Here is a 20,088-nt window from a genome sequence, read left to right as displayed (position 1 = left end):
CTTTCTAATTGGATAAAAGCAAAATACTGCAGATGCTGGAAATTTGAAATAAAATCAGAAAATGCTAAAAAAGCTCAGCAGCTCTGGCAGAATCTGTGGAGAGAGAAACAGTGAATGTTTCGAGTCCGTATGGCTCTCTTTCAGAGCTTTCTAATTGGGTTTGGTTATGCAGTGTAGTGTAATGTATTATCTTGGATGTTGGATTGTTAATGAGTTCATTCTAATAGTTTAAATATGCTAATCAGTACATCATCACAGGAAGTGATGCAACATTCTATGATTTGGTCTCTTGTATAGCTTTGAGGAAGATGTAGGCCGGAGAATAATTTGTATTCCAATAAAACTCCTGTGTTATCTACCTTTACGGACTCATTAAGTGTTTTGTATTAGTCTAACAATACCAAGAATATTATACTCAAGAGCCAGTTACAGACAATTCTAATCGGGGGGGTTATGAAAGTCTTCAACACTTTTGATTTTGGGTTGTTTGCTGGCAATTGATGAAAACAAATAGGACGCACATACACATGTGAGAATTCCAGACAATTTATTTCAGAGATCTCAAAATCTACAAACTACAAAATTATCGCAGCGAATAATTGGCAAAACAGCATAAAATATGATCATTACAGGAAGTATGAGAGAGAATCCACTGCTGACCTCACTAAGCTCACAGGGCCAGATACATAGGAAGATTTCAATTTCTACCACTGGTTACACACCCGACCATTACATAACCATCCGTTACACACCCGACAATTATGCACCTGTCAATTACATATACACCCACCCATTACATACTCGTCCCTTACACACCCAACCATTACATGCCCAACTGTTACACAAATCCCCATTATTTTAGCTATTGACTTTAGAGGAGTGTGTGTGACAGACAGATGTGTAACGGGCCTCTCTGCTTCATTCTTCTAGAGAAACCAAGAACCAACCCTCATCCAACTGCCTCCTGGGTGACCCACGAGTTCTTGCCACCATCCCCTCACTCCTCCCACCAGGTATTTTTCACTCTTTTTGGCAAGAAGTGTTCCTGACATCAGGCCCTGTTCATTTCACTGCTCATTTCGATCTTTTATTCTTCATTCTTATTGGGATGTGGGTGTCGCTGGCTGGGCCAGCATTATTACTCATCCCTAAATGCCATTGAGAAGGTGATGGTGAGTTGCCTTCTTGAACCGCTGCAGTCCCTGTGGTGTAGGTACACCCACAGTGCTGTTAGGGAGGGAGCTCCACAATTTTGACCGAGTGACAGTGAAGGAACGATGATATGTTTCCAAGTCAGGATGGTGAGTGACTTGGAGGGGAACTTCCAGGTGGTGGTGTTCCCATCTATCTGCTGTCCTTGTCCTTCTAGGTGGTAGTGGTTGTGAGTTTGGAAGGTGCTGTCTAAGGAGCCTTGGTGAATCCCTGCAGTGCATCTTGTAGATGGTACACACACTGCTGCTACTGTGCGTCAGTGGTGGAGGGAGTGAATGTTTGTGGATGTGGTGCCAATCAAGTGGGGCTGCTTTGTCCTGGACAGTGTTGAGCTTCATGAGTGTTGTTGGAGCTGCACTCATCCAGGCAAGTGAGGAGTATTCCATCACACTCCTGACTTGTGCCTTGTAGATGATGGACAGACTTTGGGGAGTCAGGAAATGGGTTACTCACCACAGAATTCCCAGCTTCTGAGCTGCTTTTTGTGGACAGGAGATACCTGGGCAATTTTCCACATTGCCGGGTAGATGCCAGTCTTGTAACTGTACAGGAACAGTTTGGCTAGGGGGCACGGCAAGTTCTGGAGCACAAGTCTTCAGTACTATTGCTGGACTATTGTCAGGTCCCATAGACTTTGCAGTATCCAGCGCCTTCAGCCATTTCTTGATATCATGTGGAGTGAATCGAATTGGCCGAAGTCTGGCATCTGTGATGCTGGGGACCTCTGGAGGAGATTGAGATGGATCATCCACTCGGCACTTCTGGCTGAAGGTTGTTGCATCTGGCATCTGAATTTATTCAACTGGCATTAGCCTGTGTGAAATAAACTAACTAATCCTCATTGTCCGCACTGATCCCTATAATTGTCAGTCCTGTCCCCAGCTAGGTACACACCCAGTTCCTCTCTGTGGAATTAGGAGATAGAATATTGACTATGGGATTGTATTCCACATTTGCACAAACCATTTGTCCTCTGGACCAGTACTAACAGTTAAAGCTAAATAGACTCTTTATATCCATATCTTCCACTCCTCTCAGCATCTTAAACACAGACAAAAAATGCAAAATAATTTCTTGAAGCAAAGTTTAAAATTCATTTTAAATTCAGGTCGGGACAGACAGTTCCTATTTCCTGCTTATTTTATAAGGAAGAAAGTACTAGTCATTATCACAGGGAAAGAATCAAACCCATTACTCCATTCTGGAAAGCTCATGCACAGTGTAAGGGGTTGAGCCAGTAACACACAGAACAATGTGTAAAGCAGCATTAGATACAGAAAAATATTTTTAAAATTTAGAGAAATAAAAAATATAGAAGAAATGGAAAGATTCACCAACTCTTTTATGAGAGGGAAGAAGAAATGTGTCTATAGGAAACAGAAGCTCAGCTCCTGGGTTATAAAATGGAGTAGGATTATCTTCCCTGGAGTTCCCCAGAACCTCAGCCTTCCCCCGAGTTCCCTCCCCAGAACCCCACCATCCTCAAATCCCTCCCCATCCCCCCTCCTATCCTCTCCAGAACTGCACGCTTCTCCCATCCCCCATCCCCAGAACTGCACACCTCCTCTCCCCATTCTTCTCCCCAGAACCCCACCCCTTACCACCCCCCTCCCCAGAGCCCCACCCCGTCCCCAAGTCCCTCCCCATTCCCCCCAGAGCTGCACCCTTCTCCCATCCCCGTCCCTAGAAGCCCAGCCCCATCTCTCCTATTTTATTCTTGCTCTAAAACACTGACTGAACCAGCTGCTGGTGAAACTGCACAGTGCAATATCAACTTAAAAAGAATTCTGAATCCACAAAAGGTTCATAAAATTTCCTAGCTAATCATTGACTTGTTCATAGCTGATGCCTTGCCGCGTGACATCAGTGGAAGTGATAAATTTGGTTATTATAACTGGCCTCAACAACAGCCAAAACTTAAAACAATTATCAATAACGTGAAAACAGAGAGTGAGGAGATATCGGCTGCTGTGCCTGGTTAACATTCTGTGTCCTCAATCCCTGGCACGTGAATATTTATACTTTCAGGCGGGGAGTGAGCTGGCTGTATTCACAGCTTCCCCTCCGATTCCCAAGATGCTGAGAAAACAGAAGAAGACAGTGTTACAATTCAAAATTCAAAGAAAATGTGAAAGAATATTTACTGCCTCCATTCCACAGTCAGCCCTCACACCATAGGTTAAGAAACCCTTGCTTCACATCGACCCCAAGGAGCAAGTCCCCAGGGTGCTAGACTGTAGGAGCACCACCTCGCCCCAGTCCAGTGACTTCTGTGCCTCAGCCATCGAAGGAGAGAGGTACCAAACAGGTAGACTCCTTCGGGAAGTTAGCTAATGCTGGGCTGTTCACATATAACTCTCACAAGCTTTGAAAGAAGATGTTACAGAGGCCTGGGAACAGGCTCCTCTCTTAACATTGGACCCCGTTAACTGTGAAACCCAGGTCCATTAGTTTAATGGAGAATTAACTACTTTTCATCAAAAATAATCCCTAATTTCAGAGGTATTTTAATTTTTCTTCTAATTCCACATGGAGGTATTGTTTTAGGCCTGTGGCTTTGGGAAGGACAATCAGTTGACATGATCTATTGGACTGGTCAGTGACTAGTTCCACTGGGCATTACAGAGAAATAAATAGTCTGTTATTTGAGATGGTGGAGTCTAGAACAAATTTCTGGAAAGGGTGGTGGAGGCAAGTTCAATTGAGGATGTCAAAAGGGAATTGGATTGCTACCTGAAAAGAGAGAATGTGGAAAGTTACGAGGATCAGGCAGGTGAGTGGGATGAGGTGAAATGCTTTTTCAGAGAGCCAGTGCAGACTCAATGGGCCGAATGGCCTCCTGCACTGTAAAGATTCTGCGATACACCATCCTTTCTAAAGCTGAATGCTGGTTGGATGTTGGTGGCTGAGCTGGGTTAAATTTCAATGGAGGACAAGTGTTAATCATCTGGATATCATGTGTTTGCTTCCTACAACATCAGGAGTTCATCATTCAGCAGATGGTGGCTTGTATGAATTTAACTCACCATGACCAAGGCATCGACATTAGCTTCTTGTTCTCAGCTATCAGCCCAGGTGTTGTGCTTTAAAGGAGTTGGCATACAGACACCCACATGTACCACACTCAATGCCAGCTAGTTACCCATAGCCCAACATTCACCAAACTTCATGGTGACAGCTTCCCAGCAACTTGTTCAATGGGGGAAGAAACCTGAATTGGCACAGGCCTGGGTAAATCCTACAGCCTTAACATCAACTGCTACCCAAATTGGGGCCAGAATGTCGTGTCTGTTCTGGTACCAGGAGGATTGTAGTTCAGTTAGAGACAAAACTCAAACTATTTGGGAAGGGTAACTGTGAGGGTAATTTAGGAATTATGCTGGAAAGTAACAGGATCAGGGTGCTCAGCATGCGATGTTACACTTTAACAATTTGGTCCAAGTCTTTGATTTACACAACATAATGGTTACTGTAAGCTGTAACTTACCTGATACACATCATTATGATCATGAGGAACAAGACTCTGCTTCTCAGAAACTAGAAGAAAAATACAAGGAGTAAGAAACATGGAATAGTCTGAGACAGAAACATTAACCTCACAGCTCATCAAATATTAGAGAATCAGGAATCGGTGTACAATACTTATGCACGCCAACTTAAAAGGCAAATTCTTAAAGATTTTGATGTTTCAGAGTCAAGGGTCAGGGGGAGATTTGCTATCCAAACAGCAGTGAATTCAATCATCAGAAATGTAATGGAATCTTGGCCTTTTTGTCAAAGCAAACTGCAGTAAAATGGGTGGATGTTAATGTTACTGTTATTCTAGTTAGACCCCAGCTGGAGTAACTGGGCACCAAAGCTCAGGAAGGAATCATTGGCTTTGAAATGGAGGTGACGCAGATTCATCAGGATTTTCCCAGGGGTTTAAAGCGTTAAGTTATAAGGAATGGTTGCACAGACTAAACTTATATTCCCCTTTTAGTTTGGAAGATTGAGGCGGGGGGGGGGGGGGTGCGGAGGCTATTCAGGGGTGATGTCTGAGAGTATTCCTTCATACTAAGAGGAGTGGAAATTGGAACTCCTTCCCAAAAAGCTGTGGATGCGGATGCTGGAGGTCAACTGAGGCTTTCCAGACTGAGGTTAACGGATTTTTGTTGAGCAGAGGGATCGAGAGATATGGAACAGAGGTAGATGAATGGATTTGACATACAGGTCTGACATAATCTAACTGAATGGTGTAACAGGTTCAAAGGCTTGAATGGCTTCTCCCTTCCAGTGTAATGGGTGCAAAGGGCTAAATGGCCTCTTCCTTTTCTTCTGCTTCTCCAATGACTCAGTGGTAAAGGCAGTAGGGTTGGAGTCAGTCAACCTGAGACCATTCAGATTCCATTCCTCCACTGTGGGCTTTGCTGATCTCAACCATGGCTGGAGGTAGACACTGCAATTTCCCTCAGTGAGTCTGGCTGAGAAAAGAGAGCAGGTTTCTTGTTCCTGATCACTGTGCAATGACCCTTAGTGGAATGGAACCAAATCTGGCTCTGTCATGAGTGAAGGTCTTGGCCAATGTGATGGAGGTTTCACCATGGGTGCGATAAGTCAGTGTCTTCAGTGAAGGATAAGGGGAAATTAGAAAAAATAAAAGCAATATTGTACCTTGAGAAGCTTTGCCCTTGTTTGAAGAAGTCACACAATATATGGCCAGAGCGATGAAGACAGTGGCAATGATGTCTCCAATCACAATCCCAGAGATAGTGCTGGGATCCAGCTCCACACAATTCTTACAGACTGAAATCAGGGACAGGGTAAAACACCGGTCATATTGATCTTTCTTTTCAACTTTATAAATCATTTACATTTTGCCTTGGGGGGTGTGTACACCACAGTATTCAGATAGTCCCCACTATCCTCAGCTCAGCTCCCAAATCAATCGGACAATTGTCACAATCAGAAACTCATGTCTGGCAATCCAGCATCGAGGAGACACACTCACTAACAACACTAATCACATTTCTTCAAAGAGTGAACAGAAAAGAACTCACGTTTGATAAACACATAAGCGGAGGACCTTTGATGATCATCAGTGCAGCTATACTCTCCGGTGTCACTGTCTGACAGCTTTGCTAGTTTGATATTCCCATTATCCGTCAGCTTCTCATACATCATTCCGTCTTTTTCCCAGTGTTTAGCACGTGGACACTCCAAAGTAATTCCATTTGCCTCTTCCTTGATCACTGGGAAACAACATCCAGAGACTGAACAACAGTCCAACAGTTCCACTGATATCTAGTTGCTGCAATTCCTAAATCTCAGGTCAAGGTTTGTGTAGAATGTTAAATAGCAAGAAGGGTTATGAATGGAAAGAAAGAGGAATGAACCTTCCCATTTCACTGACGCCAGGGTGAGGTTAAGGCATCGGACAAACTATCTCGAAGCTGAGAGTTCAAATCCCCTCAAGACAAGTTTGGAATTGAACTGATGAAATCTGGTGATTTGCAGATAGAATGACCACGAAAATGGCTGAATTGTCCTAAACATCCCACTGCTTCCCTGATGTTTCTCACAGAATGGGACCTACCTATTGATCGGCTTCCTACTGAATTGAACTGCAGCGATTCAAGAAGGTGATTCACCGCCACCTTCTCAAGGGCAATTAGGGATGGATAATAAATACTGGCCTGGCCAATAACACCCAGGTCCCATGAAAGAATTTTAAAAATTTGCACATTTTTTAAAAACTGAATTCAAACAGCCACAGGGGTGACTTTAACTCAGATTCTGCAATTTAGCTGTGCAAGATTATCTTTAATTATTTCACCAACTGGGGTGAACATGTATAGGGCATATAACAGATATAGAAAACCATTAGTATCCCCAGTCTTTTCTCAGGAAAAAATCATGTCACATCCTCTGTGCCCTCTTTTAATTTCTCTTCTTTCCCAACAAGCTAAGTTGAATTTAGTGAAGCAAATATTTAACATTTGGAAACAGCTGCACACTCACATACCTGCCTAGCGAGCCCCCAAAGTATCTTCGAAGAGAGAACACAAAGCAGAAATCGAGGGAGTGTGTGTATGTGTGTGTGTGTGTGTGTGAGTGTGTGTGTGGTGGGGGCGGGGGGGGGGGGGGGGGGGGGTGGGGGTGGGGGGGTGGGGCGGTGGGGGGGGGCGGTGGTGGATGGTGGTGGTGGTAAATCTCCCCCTGCACCCCCAGGGTCTATTTCAGTCTCTGGCACTTGGACACGATGGCAAAGAAAAGGGCAAGAGTAGCTACTCAATCTCCTGCCGGAGATAGCACAACAAAACTAAAAATTTAAAGGGTGGGGATTCTGATAAACCAGTAAATCCAAACCTTCACATTTATCATTTTACTGCCTTTTCAAGTTACTTCTGACCCAGATAATAAAAACGTCAAAAAGCTGCTTACCAATTGCATGAGAAGGCCCTGGATTAGAAAGAAAACAAGAAATCAGTCACTCTCAGAAGTAAAGATTGCAGTTGAAGCTTAAATTTTTAAAAAATATAGTGAACTCTGATTCCAGGTGGTGGACATATTTATATTCATGCAGCTGAAATTCCAACATCATGAGTGATAATGTTTACTATTGGGCCCCAGTAGAAACCAGTTCCTCATCTCCACAGATTTGATCATGAATCTTCCTCCCAATATCCTGTCTATTCAATGCAGGAACAAATAAAATAAATTATAAAAATAACAGAGTCTCATTAACAGCTCCTATATCCAAGGAACAGACACTGCTGACAAGATATTCTTAGAAGTGGCTGAAGTTCTCACAACCAATGTAAAGCTGCTGGTTTCTCGGCTTTTCGACTTCATATGAGCCAAGAATATTGACTTTGAGCCAATCTTCAAATCAACTTTAACAATTGTGTCAAAAATGTCTTCACATAGTTTGCCACTCCGTGATAGATTTCTGTTAAATTGGGCTGAAGTCAGAGCTCTGAAGAAGGGTCATACAGACTTGAAACGTTAACTCTGTTTCCCTCTCCACAGATGCTGTCAGACCTGCTGAGTTTTTCCAGCACTTTCTGTTTTTATTTCAGTTTTCCAGCATCCGCAGCATTTTGCTTTCATTGTAAACCGCTCACAGCTTGATCATAAAATATTTATTAAATAATAGTTGTAGCTACATAAAAGATCGTACTTTCAATTAGATATGAGTTCATTAGAAACTTTCATGAAAGCACAAAGAGGTGGCAGAATATCCCAAGCCCCAGGCTGTTCATTACAAACGTTACCATCTTTGAGTAAAATTGATCCAGGATAATGATTTCATTGTCTGAATCTGGCAGTAAAGCAATGAAAGGTTTATTTACGAATAGCAAGGCTGATGTACAGATTTCCTTGTGGAAAATTGTCACCAAGAATCACACGGTGGAACATTCGGAAACCAACAATTAGTTCATTGGCCAGGATCTTCGGAGCAGCATTGCAGGGGGAGGTGGGCCCCACTCGCCGGAGTCGGCTGTGCACCCGCTGAATTGTCAAAGGCCTATTGAGGACATTTAGAAACTAATTAAAAGGATTAGCAGAGCGGAGGGGGGGTAGGGGGCAGGTGAAGAGCCCAGGCAGCCCTCACATTTATCATGAAACCTCATCCGCGGGTGGGGTGAGGTTTCATGAAGGATTTATAATTCAAATAGATTTTTTTATGCAGAATTTATTGACATGTCCCAGCTCATGTGACACTTCACATGAGGAGACATGTCAAAAAATGTTTTTTTTCGTTATTTACATATTTCATAATGAAGTTAATCTCCCTGAGGTAGCTCTGTGCCTCGGAGATTTCTGTTCCATGCGCATGCGCGGAAGAACACAGATCCCGACTCAGCCTCCTCCCCCCGCACGCACAGGGAGCGCTCAGCCTTAATTGGCCCGCCCATGAAAAATGGCGGCGATCGGCTGCGGACCTGCCCCCTCCCACTCAGCCCCCTCCCGACGGGGAGAAAATTCTCCCCATTAAAATCCTCTGGGATCTGTCAGTTATTGAGCAAGCCGGCACAATGACCTGAGGCACAATCCTCTGTTCAAAACACTCTCGACTTCAGTCACTGGACCTTATTTCTACTCTAGTTGAATTAAAAATCCACCAGCAAACATGACCAACACAACATCACCCCTTCCCCAAACCCAAATTGGGCATCAAACAGGCTAAAACTGCAGCAGCTGTAAATTTAGCCTTGACCTCATCAAAGAAGATTGCACCAAATACAGTCAACACATTTCACTATCAAAAGATAACTTCAAGTGGCTCACAGGATTTAAGTCACGGGTTTACAAACACCAACAAATCTATAGACCTGTGGCACTAAAGTTTACCTTCCAAGTGACCTTACTGACTGCTATTTCCCAACAGCGAGTTCCAAAAGGCAAAACAACTCAAAAAAAGCTTCACATGAGCAACTTAAACATCGTAACTATGATCCAAGGACCAGCCATCAGGAATAACACAGGATCGCTGCTTGGAATTACAATACTTCTACAAAAAATTAGCACAAAATGCTATTTGAAAACAGTGACAAAAGTTGAATATTTCAGATGGGAAAATGAGTGCAGGCCTGTTGCAGTTTTTTTATTCATTCATGAGATGTGGGCATCGCTGGCTGGGCCAGCATTTTTTGCCCATTCCTAGTTGCCCTTGAGAAGGTGGTTGTGAGCTGCCTTCTTGAACCGCTGCAGTCCATGTGGTGTAGATACACCCACAGTGCTGTTAGGGAGGGTGTTCCAGGATTTTGGCCCATTGACATTGAAGGAACGGTGATATATTTCCAAGTCAGTTTGGTGAGTGGCTTAGAGGGGAACTTCCAGGTGGTGGTGTTCCCATCTATCTGATGCCCATGTCCTTCTAGATGGTAATGGTCGCGGACTTGGAAGGTGCTGTCTAAGGAGCCTTGGCGGGTTCCTGCAGTGCATCTTGTAGGTGGTACACACTGCTGCTACTGTGCAAAGACCATATAGGACTTGCATATTGATAGCAATGCTGTGTCCATGTGCTCATTTGACATTGCTAGACAATTCACCAATGTTCCACTTAAGGAAGCCAGAGGTATTAGCACATAGCACTATATCATAGTGATCTAGACCCACCATCATTGCGTGAATCAGTATTCATTGAACTTATGAACTCAGTAAGTCACGCAGTTCAGTTCAGTGTTAATGACACCATGTTTGCCCAAACAGATGGTGTTGCCATGGGATCGACTCTAGGCCCAGCTCTCGCAAACATCTTTGTTGGGTTCCATGAGAAATGTGGCTTTGATTGAATGACACCGAGCCTACTACCCCTTTGCTAATCCACAGCTACATGTAACAATTTTCTTACACCCCTTAATGGGCTCCATCCTGTGCTCAAATTTATCTTTGAAATGGAGCAGTCAAATGAACTCCCCTTCCCTGATGTACTAGTTGAGAAATCTGCCAGGGGGTTCTTGACCATGGTGTACCGCAAGCCTACCTTCACTGGTCAATATGCGCGTTGGGATTCTTACAGTTCCATGCACTACAAGATTGGCCTTATCAGAAACCTTGTAAATAGGGCCTAAGCCATTTGCTCATCATGCAAGCTTGTTGCTGAAATAGGGGCATCAAAGACATCCTGTGGGATAATGGCCCTGATCAGATCATTTCTCGCTGTATATCAAGCAAAGTCATGAACAGGCCCTAAAAAGTGGCCTCTCTACCTCAGATTACTCTGGAAGGGCAAGATATCTCAAAAATTTGAGCAGCAGGTGAAGCTAGCTGTTTCACACAGCTACTATGCAGTAGCAACACGAGTGGTATTCACCACTAACAGGATGCTGCTGTCAAGACAAAAAGACGTTCTCCCTATCACACAAATGAGTAATGTGGTGTATGAATTTCAGTGCCAGTGTGATGCTAGATATGTAGGCCTGAAGTCCCAAAGACTAGCGGATCATATCCAACAGCATGTCCCAGCTGCTGTTCACAACAGTAGGGTACAGACCAGAGCCAAGCAGCCCATGCTTGCAAAACTCAAAACACAGTGTCCAACATTAGATGTGTTTCTGTGATTGGACAACATTTGCTAGATAATCCTCAATATGCTAAAAATTACACTGAGAACCAATTTAAGATTGTCAGTCAGCCTTGCAGTGCGGCATATTTGTGTGTACTGGAAGCTACATATATTAATACACAGGCCCTGTTCTTTGTAGACAGAAAGAACACGTACACACATTGCGCCTGTTTCAGCTAAACAAGTGATAGCCATTCGCTAGTTCATTCCTCAGGGCAATGCCTTAACCAACCAGAGTCAAGCTGCTTGGTTTAAATTTCAAACACTGCTTGGCAGTTAACAGTCAGTCACCATTAACTGGTGCATTCTTAATGGCAATGCCATTTGCCAACCAATCAGCACTCTCTTTTTATACAGTATAAAGTTATTGTTTCCCCTACATTGATATATTGTCCTGATGAGTGCAAGATGAAAAGCTTTGACACAATGTCTTTTTTCAACAATGCTCAAGTTCTGTACAACCTAACAACTTTCTGTAAACATTAGAAATACACAAATTTTTAATTCTGCTATAAATTTCCTCCCGGGCTGTTCACAGCAACATCCAGGAGGATAATTCTAAATTTTTGGAGATTCCAGGACAATCCTGGGGTGTTGGCAGCCCCCTAGCCTCCATGTGTTATGTTAAGGCAGAGATTGGTGGTAATTCTTGAAGCAGCCAATTCTACACAATGGAACTTCACAGAATTCACACTTAAACGATGTTTCCACCGATCTCCCAGACACAGTCTTGCGTTTGTGCTTTGAGCACTCGCGACACACTTTCTTCCGTCCCTCTATTTTTACTACATTGTGCGCACTGGGGTTGGAGAAGGTCACTTGGTATCTGGTTTCCGATGATGAAGACAGTCTCCCTTTCCTGCTCACTCCGGCTGAATAATCTCCTCGCAGCATCTTGGCCAGAGATGTTCTGAAGTTGAGGTGGTCGTAGCGGCTTGGGAGCGGGGGGTCATGAGATGACCTTTTGAAAATAAGCCAAGCATTCACGATGGTAATGTTCATTAAATACCACAATACACATCTCCACCACTTTTTAGAAGGACGACCTACAGGATAATAGCTTCTCATTTGATCAGAAAGGTCAACACCACCCATGTATTTATTATACTCAATCACTGCTTGAGGTTTAACTGTCCCAGAGCATGCAATCATTTTGGCATTTTGATTTGTTGAGAGTGTTGCTACTTGTCTTTTATCTTTCCAAATAGTTAACAATAAAGATCCTTTCTGAAAGAATAGAACATCTCCTTGTTTCTTTAACTTTATTTTCCTGGCTGGAATGGGCAGTCCTTTGCGGTTAAGGTGTGTTGTTGAACATGCCTGTGTACCACAGATCTCGAGATGTTCCAGCAAAGCAGGGCTTGTGAAAAAGCGATCAAAGTAGATGTGGTGATTGCAATGTAAATAAGGGCTGCACAGATCCATCACCACATCATAGCCAAGGGTGTTCTGTGACCCAATTCTCCGCCGTCCGGTATATATGTTAAAGTTCAGGCAGTAGCCGCTTTCTGCCTCGCACAACATCCAGACTTTCAAGCCCCATTTTGTGGGTTTAGCAGGAGCATACTGCTTGAAATAGAGTCTCCCTTTGTAAGCAACCATCCCTTCATCAACACTGAGCTCACGATTTGGTCTATAACACTGGCCAAAATGGCAGCGTACAACCTCCATTAGGGCTCGGACTTTAAATACTGGGTCATGATCGGGATCTGATTTATCCAGAGCCCCTCTGTTGTCCCGCAAATGGAGATACTGATTCATTTTCCAAAACCTATCCCTGGACATAGCAGAAGAGATCCATGGGCAGCGCAGGGCGGTATCTTGGCTCCAATATAGGGAGATGCGAGGCAGCTGTTTGATGCCCATCATTATGTTGATAGCCAGGAATGCTTTAATTTCCTGGGAATCAGTGGGAATCCAAAAGGAGTCCCTCTTTCCAGCTCTCTCCTGGCACTGTGTAGCGTAACGGTTAGTCTCTTCTGCAATGGTGTCAAACACAGTGTCTGGCCACAGTAAACTGAAATAGTCGAGGGGACTAGCAGTGCTAGGAAGCTGGTGTTGAGGGCCAGTAGCTTCTGTGAAGGGTGGGACATGAATATTTTTAGTTGTGTTGGTCCATTCTCCATCCCGCTGCCCCTCAGCCTTACTCCCACTGGGAGCTGTGAGCCTTTCAGGAACAGTGCCCTCAAAAACATCCGCATCACTCTCAGATTCCATGGCAATTTGAGAGGTAGATGCGCAACTGGAAACTTCTTCCCCAAACCCCAAAACGTTTCCTTCACTGACAGATGACATAATATTTTCAACATGCTGTAGAAAACAAGAATTTACAATGAGATGTTAGTGTATCTTTTCAATATTCCATTAATTAATCCTATGTTAGTAATCAGGTTACTCTTTTTTGAGTGAACAACTTGCTCTATGTTCCGTCACCTTGCAGTAATGCCCAATTCCAGATTCCACATGAGAAAAAAGTTCAGAGGTCAAGCCATCCTGAAAATTCTACTCATTTTCCCATAACATTGCTCAGTTCTCTCTGTTAGAACCTAAATTGAATTGTGTGGCAGTAGAGATAAGCCAGCGATGGACATGATGGCTGCACCATCCAGAATGGGCTCTTATCCTAGACGATATCCTTCATATCTTGTGCCTTTTTCCAACATAGAAACATCTGCCTTTTCAATATAAATGCTGATATTTTATTCAGTTGTTTCCTTCCCAGTCATGTCCAGTTTCTAATTTGCCACAAATTGTTAGAGCTCACTGTGTGTGTGTGTATTTGTAACCCCCTAAGTCCCTTCACTCCACCATAGGTCCCACTTGCTCACTCACCATTTAAATAATATTCCAATTTACCACAAGGTGCTACTGAAGCCAAGTCAAACTCAACATTTAAGTGGTAATTAGAGAAACATTTAACAGGTCAAATTCAAATGGGAAATGGGATTAAATGGCTTTGCTCCAATATGGATTCCAATAATCTGGACTGAGGTTTCTATGATTCTGACCTGTCTTGGACTCTGGAGAGTATGTAAATATCAAACTTAACACACAACCTGAGAGTCAGTTAGAGGGAACTGTTGCTTTATAGATTGGCAGCGACTCGTGGGTTTAACCCAGGCTTAGAAATATGTCAGTAAAATGCCACCTGGCTCTCTCTCTCTTTCTTTCTGGTTAAAACATCTTTTATCTTCTGACATCTGAGTAACTGTGAAGCTTGAGGAACTGGGAGGTGTGGTTTGTGCGCACGCGCGCCGGGCGGGCGGCCGCCCTCAGGAGCGCGCGGGCTCTGGGGCACGCGGCCGGAGCCGGAGCGCGCGCGGCGGGGCGGCGCGGGGCGTGTGCGCGGGGAAAGGGTTAGAGCGAATGCGGCAAACACGCCTTCTGCAGAATATTGAATTGAAATGTGTGTGTGAGCGCAATGAACATGATTTCTGAAGCTGCAGGAATGTAAAGCCACAAACAGGTGTTCAAGCAGCAAAACTACTTTGAAAAAAAAGTTTTAAAACTTTTCCACTCAAGTGGCATAAACATTGGCCCTTTTAATATTAAAAAAATTAAACATTTTATATTGCTGACAAGCATTCTTAAGGACTTTCCTTAACGTAGCTTATTTGTTTGAAACTTTTAAAATGTAAAGAAATAGATCAGCAAATTATGATCAATTTAACCACATTCAGGATTTTAAAAGTGATTAATTTATAATCTTCACGATTTTACGCAGAGTTTAATCAGCTGCTGCGTTTCCCAACAAATCATTATTCTTTTCCCAGCTGTGAAAATCTCTCCTTTTCCTCAAGTCAAAGTTTCAGACTGATTCTGTTGAATTTGTGACTGATGTTAAGTGCGGTGTGGTCTCTGCTAACAGAGAATATGACAAATAAAAACAGAAAATGCTGGATGAACTCGGCGGGTCTGACGGCATCTGTGCAGAGAGAAACAGAGTTAACGTTTCGAGCCCGTATGACCTCTTCTTCAGAGCTAAAGACTCTGTCTCTCTCTCCACAGATGCTCTCAGACCTGCTGAGTTTTCCCGGTATTTTCTGTTTTTATTTCCGATTTCCAGCATCCGCAGCATTTTGTTTTTTTTTAAACAGAGAATATTACAAATCCAGCCGCGCACTGAAAAACTGAAGCTCAAACTTCAAGCACTTCTGCTAAAAAAAATATTTCTTCCCCATCCTCAAAAGAATGTGGAGGGTAAATGTGGGATTTTATAGGAAACTGTAGCCTGCAGTAAATGTGCGGAGTCTTCAATTTAACACCAGCGGCGGTAACTGGGCGTTTCAATCTTATTTCTATTTCTTCTTAGTAACAAATGTATTTCACAAATAATCACCTCCCTCACCTTAATTCTAAAATTTCGGAGCAGAAATTAATAGAAATTATTTTTGTAAATAATAGGGGCAGCATCAAATCTAAGACAATGCAGAGGCGGGAAGGTTAATTTACTGAGAATTAAAAATGTGATTTTATTTCAGCTCTGTCGCTGACACACTGAAGCCAACGGCATAAAGGAAATGGTGCAGTTTGACAAATATTGGATCGGTTTTTTTTCTCTGTAAATATAAAACTTTGCTGTAAAATGCTTCACTTACCGAAGAGCAGGATTGTCACAATCGTGACGATTATGAGCTGAACGTGACATCGCATCTTTTGGATCCTTTACTGGGAAATAAAAAACAAACAATAAAATATTATTTTTTTAAACGGCTGAAACAATCTTCAACTAAGGAAGGCGAGTGAAATTTGATAAAAAAAACAGACTGACGAGATTTTTCCAGTAAGTTGAGAATCTGCCCTCTGATAATTCTCCCCCTCAGACACAGAAACAGGAAAGAGGTGGTTTTAATGATGCTTGTCTCTCCATTGAACGTCATTCTGTCACTCAGAACCTGAATAACCGATTCTCTCTCTGAAGAGGCAAAAATATTTTTAATCCCACAAGCCGCCTGCGGTTCACAAAAAACTGAATTTAAGTATAAAATATTGACACTCGATCTGTCTAACTCTGTGTCAACTGTGTCAATGGTGGTGACTGGGACCCTGGAGACTGAGGGTTGGAATTTCAACATGAATCCAGGAGCAAGTTTTAGGGAGAAAACTCCTCCTTGGATATTCTGTCCCTTCAATGAATGCTTGTACCCTTTTAACATTTTTATTCCATATTAATTGTTGACCAATGCACTGTGAGCTAATACACACCATAGATACCACTCAGCAACTCACAGCCACAGAGCAGCCTGTGTGCGCACTCTACTGGCCAAGCCTGGACCTGCAGTGCCAAAGCACCAATCTGGGGCCACACGCCAGGATGAGTATTAGTTTCTTCAATTCAGTTTTAAGACACAGTAACGCAACAGGTTCAGTCAACTTTAGCAGCGCTTACACACGGCCAGGTATACATTAATGCACAGGTACTCAGTGAATGAGCACTCTGCAACCTGATTAAATAGAATTTACAGCACAGAAGCTGGCCATTCAGCCTGATGGCTCCATGCTGGTCTTTCCGTCCCCCACCCCATATTCATCTCACTCTATCTCCATATCCTTCTATTCCTTTCTCCCTCATCTGCTTTTCCAGCTTCTCCATAAATGTATCTGCATTATTCACCTCAACCACTCCCTGTGGTAGTGAGTTCCACATTCTCACCTGGGTAAAGAAGTTTCTCCTGAATTTCTCATTGGATTTATTAGTGACTGTCTTATATTTAGGCCTAGTTCTGGCGTCCCCCACAGCTACCTGATCACATCTCCTCATGATTTGGAAAGCCTCGATCAGGACAACTCTCAGCCTTCTCTTTCCTAGAGAAAAAAATCCCAAACTGTTCAAATTTCCTGATAGTTAGAACCTCTCCATTTTGATATTGTGTTATGACACGGCCGATGGTAAAGGTTGAGTTGTTCAAATCCCAGAGGGAAACTTGAATTAACTGTCACAATCCATTTTTGCAACTTGCTTGTTTCGAGATGCAGGTTTTAAATTCAGTAGTAATAAGATTACCAAGTCTCAAGAGTTTTTTTTATAAAACTAAATTAAACATTTATTAATACAAGAAAGATTGTAAGCACATACATATGTCTCCAAATTACTACTTTAATAACTACAAAAATCCCCTAATTAATCTCACTCTCAGACCCCCAGTAAAGCAACAGTAAAACATAGAATTAAACAGAACCCTGGCAAAGCATTCAAAATAAGTTTCTTTCTGGATCCTTGCAGACAGGCTTGAGGCTTACAGGCTGGAGGCTTTAGATCTTAGAATCTTTCCCCCTTTTACCAACAGCCTTCTATTTTTTTATACATATTTTCCTCTTTGAATGCAAATTCTCATTGTCACTAGGTTTTCTTAACTTTAAATCTTCTAACAATAAAACCATTTCGTACCCACTTTACTTGTAAGCTTTTTAAAAAAATAAACACATTGTTTCTGAGCTTCACCTGGTTAGGTGTAATATTGCACCCACTCTTTTGAACGGTTTATCTAAAAACGTAAATTGCCCCTTTGTACCTCACCTTCTATTTCCCCATGTTTATCTAATTATCATTTCAAACCTACTTCTCTTCTATACATCAAAGCCTCTAGACCAGCTGGCTTTAGTCCAATTAAGACACACACATGGACACTGACTCTATTTTAAAATCATTTCCAATAACATTATAGACATTATATCATCTTGATAATCATTTTTATAAATCTTCACTCTTTTTCATGTGCCTCCAGATCCATTTAATAATGAGGCCTAATGCTCACATAGCTGCACAAGGATCCATGAGTGTTTCCATCAAGCTCGGGGGAGGGGACAGAAGAGCCACAAAGCTGATCCTTGGTGTTAGAGCCAGTCACATGGTCTAATAAACTTGGACTCTTACTGTGTCCCTGTCCTTACAAACTGATCAGAGAAAGCACTAACAGAAATAACTGCAATAGGACTGCAGGACACCAAAAACCCCAACATCAACTTCCATCAGAGGCAGGAGCTGCAAACAGTGATTCCACCTCACAAACCCTGGGTAATCTATCCCATTGACCCTGGGTAGTCTATTCCATTGACCCTGGGTAGTCTATTCCATTGACCCAGGGTGATCTACCCCCGATGACCCAGGGTGATCCACCCCCGTTGACCCAGGGTGATCCACCCCCGTTGACCCAGGGTGATCCACCCCTGTTGACCCAGGGTGATCCACCCCCGTTGACCCAGGGTGATCCACCCCCATTGACCCTGGGTGATCTACCCCCATTGACCCTGTGTAATCTACGCCGTGGACCCTGCGTAATCTACGCCATGGACCCAGGGTAATCTACCCCGTGGAACCTGGGTAATCCACTCCATGGGCCCGGGACAATCGACCCCACTGACCCGGGGCAATCGACCCCACTGGCCCGAAGCAATCGACCCCACTGACCTAGGGCAATCGACCCCACTGACCCGGGGCAACCGACCCCACTGACCCGGGGCAATCGACCGCACTGACCCGGGGCAATCGACCCCACTGACCCGGGGCAACCGACCCCACTGACCCTGGGTAACCCACCCCATTGACCCAGGGTAATCTACCCCATTAACCCTGGGTAATCTACCCCATTGACCCAAGGTAATCTACCCCATTAACCCTGGGTAATCTACCCCATTAACCCTGGGTAATCTACCCCATTAACCCTGTAATCTACCCCATTAACCCTGGGTCATTTATCGCATTGACTCAGGGTAATCTACCCCATTGACCCAGGGTAATCTACTCCATTAACCCTGGGTAATTCACCCCATGGACAACTCTCTGCTTTTTACTCCAATAATTCTCACTCATTAGTTTTTCCTGTTTGAATGTCCCAGGCCTGAAGGTTTGAAAGAGTTGGTTCTCTTCAAGCTCTTTCCGCTCGCTGATAAATCCTGAAACCAAAACACAACCACCTGTTACTACAAGGAATTAGAGTTTTAGGAATGAGATATTTTGTGTAAAAGTAGAGGAGGAGATGAGAAGGAATTTTCTAAGTAGCAAGTTACGATGATGGGGAAAGCACTGCCTGAAAGATTAGTAATGTGTTCCACAGTACACGACCCACAAACACTAAATGCCATGACACCCCTAATAACAGGTCCCATCAACACAAGTCGTCACCTCATCATATCCCAGCTGCATCCCTGAGGCATTTGGAGATAAATAAATTCTCACACCTAAATGTTACCTAAACACCCTATTACAACAGCCACTGATGTGTTGAAGAAAGAAATCGAATTTGCCCATGCAGCCCACACAGCCGAATAGTCTGTCAGTGTTTGCTGTCTAAACTCACACAAAGACAACGAGCATTTGAGTGATGAGCTGGAGCTCACTAAACATGAGACCCAATCCCCAAGGACCATTCAACCCTCAAAGCAACTGAGAAACATTGTCCATAAAAACTAAAGGACTTGTATTTATACAGCATCTTTCACATCATCATTATGTCCCAAAGAACTTTACAGCCAATGAAATACTTCTTAAAATGTAGCCACTGTCCCAACAAAGGGAGCCAATTTGCAACACAGCAAGGTCAGCAATAGGCTAATGACCACATCATCTGTTTTAGGGTGTTAACATTGACCTCAGGACACTGGGAAGACCTCCTTTGCTGTTTTTCAAAATAACAACTGTGGGATCTTTTACTAACCCCTAAGAGGGCAGGCGAGACATTTCATTCGAAAGACAGCCCCCCCCTGACAGTGCAGCATTCCCTCAGTGCCGACCGTCTGACAGTGCGGCGCTCCCTCAGTACCGACCCTCTGACAGTGCGGCACTCCCTCAATGGCGACCCTCCGACAGTGCGGCACTCCCTCAG

At 43.4% G+C, this 20,088-nt stretch overlaps 1 protein-coding gene across 9 annotated transcripts in view; it reads right to left on the bottom strand.

The window, feature by feature from the left end:
• LOC121269479 (T-cell surface glycoprotein CD3 delta chain-like) overlaps positions 1-16,110 on the bottom strand; it is a 58,755-nt gene extending 42,645 nt beyond the window's left edge. For 3 of the 9 annotated variants that reach the window (XM_041174057.1, XM_041174060.1, XM_041174054.1), the window contains exons 1-2: positions 16,038-16,110; positions 15,865-15,934 (exon numbers count right to left, since the gene is read on the bottom strand). In XM_041174057.1, the coding sequence (XP_041029991.1) occupies positions 15,865-15,919 (55 nt within the window). In that variant the 5' untranslated portion in view covers positions 15,920-15,934; positions 16,038-16,110. Of the gene's footprint in view, positions 1-2,904; positions 3,292-4,699; positions 4,750-5,865; positions 5,998-6,251; positions 6,444-7,635; positions 7,654-15,864; positions 15,935-16,037 lie in introns of those variants that run through there. The other 6 variants (XM_041174058.1, XM_041174056.1, XM_041174055.1 and 3 more) reach the window with 5 other exon arrangements.
• Between the last annotated feature and the right edge of the window lie 3,978 nt (positions 16,111-20,088).

The sequence above is a fragment of the Carcharodon carcharias genome, chromosome 25 (genome assembly GCF_017639515.1).
Source record: "Carcharodon carcharias isolate sCarCar2 chromosome 25, sCarCar2.pri, whole genome shotgun sequence".
NCBI lineage: Eukaryota > Metazoa > Chordata > Chondrichthyes > Lamniformes > Lamnidae > Carcharodon > Carcharodon carcharias.
The sequence above is the reverse complement of the archived record's forward strand: the minus strand, read 5'-3'. Positions and strand labels throughout refer to the sequence as shown.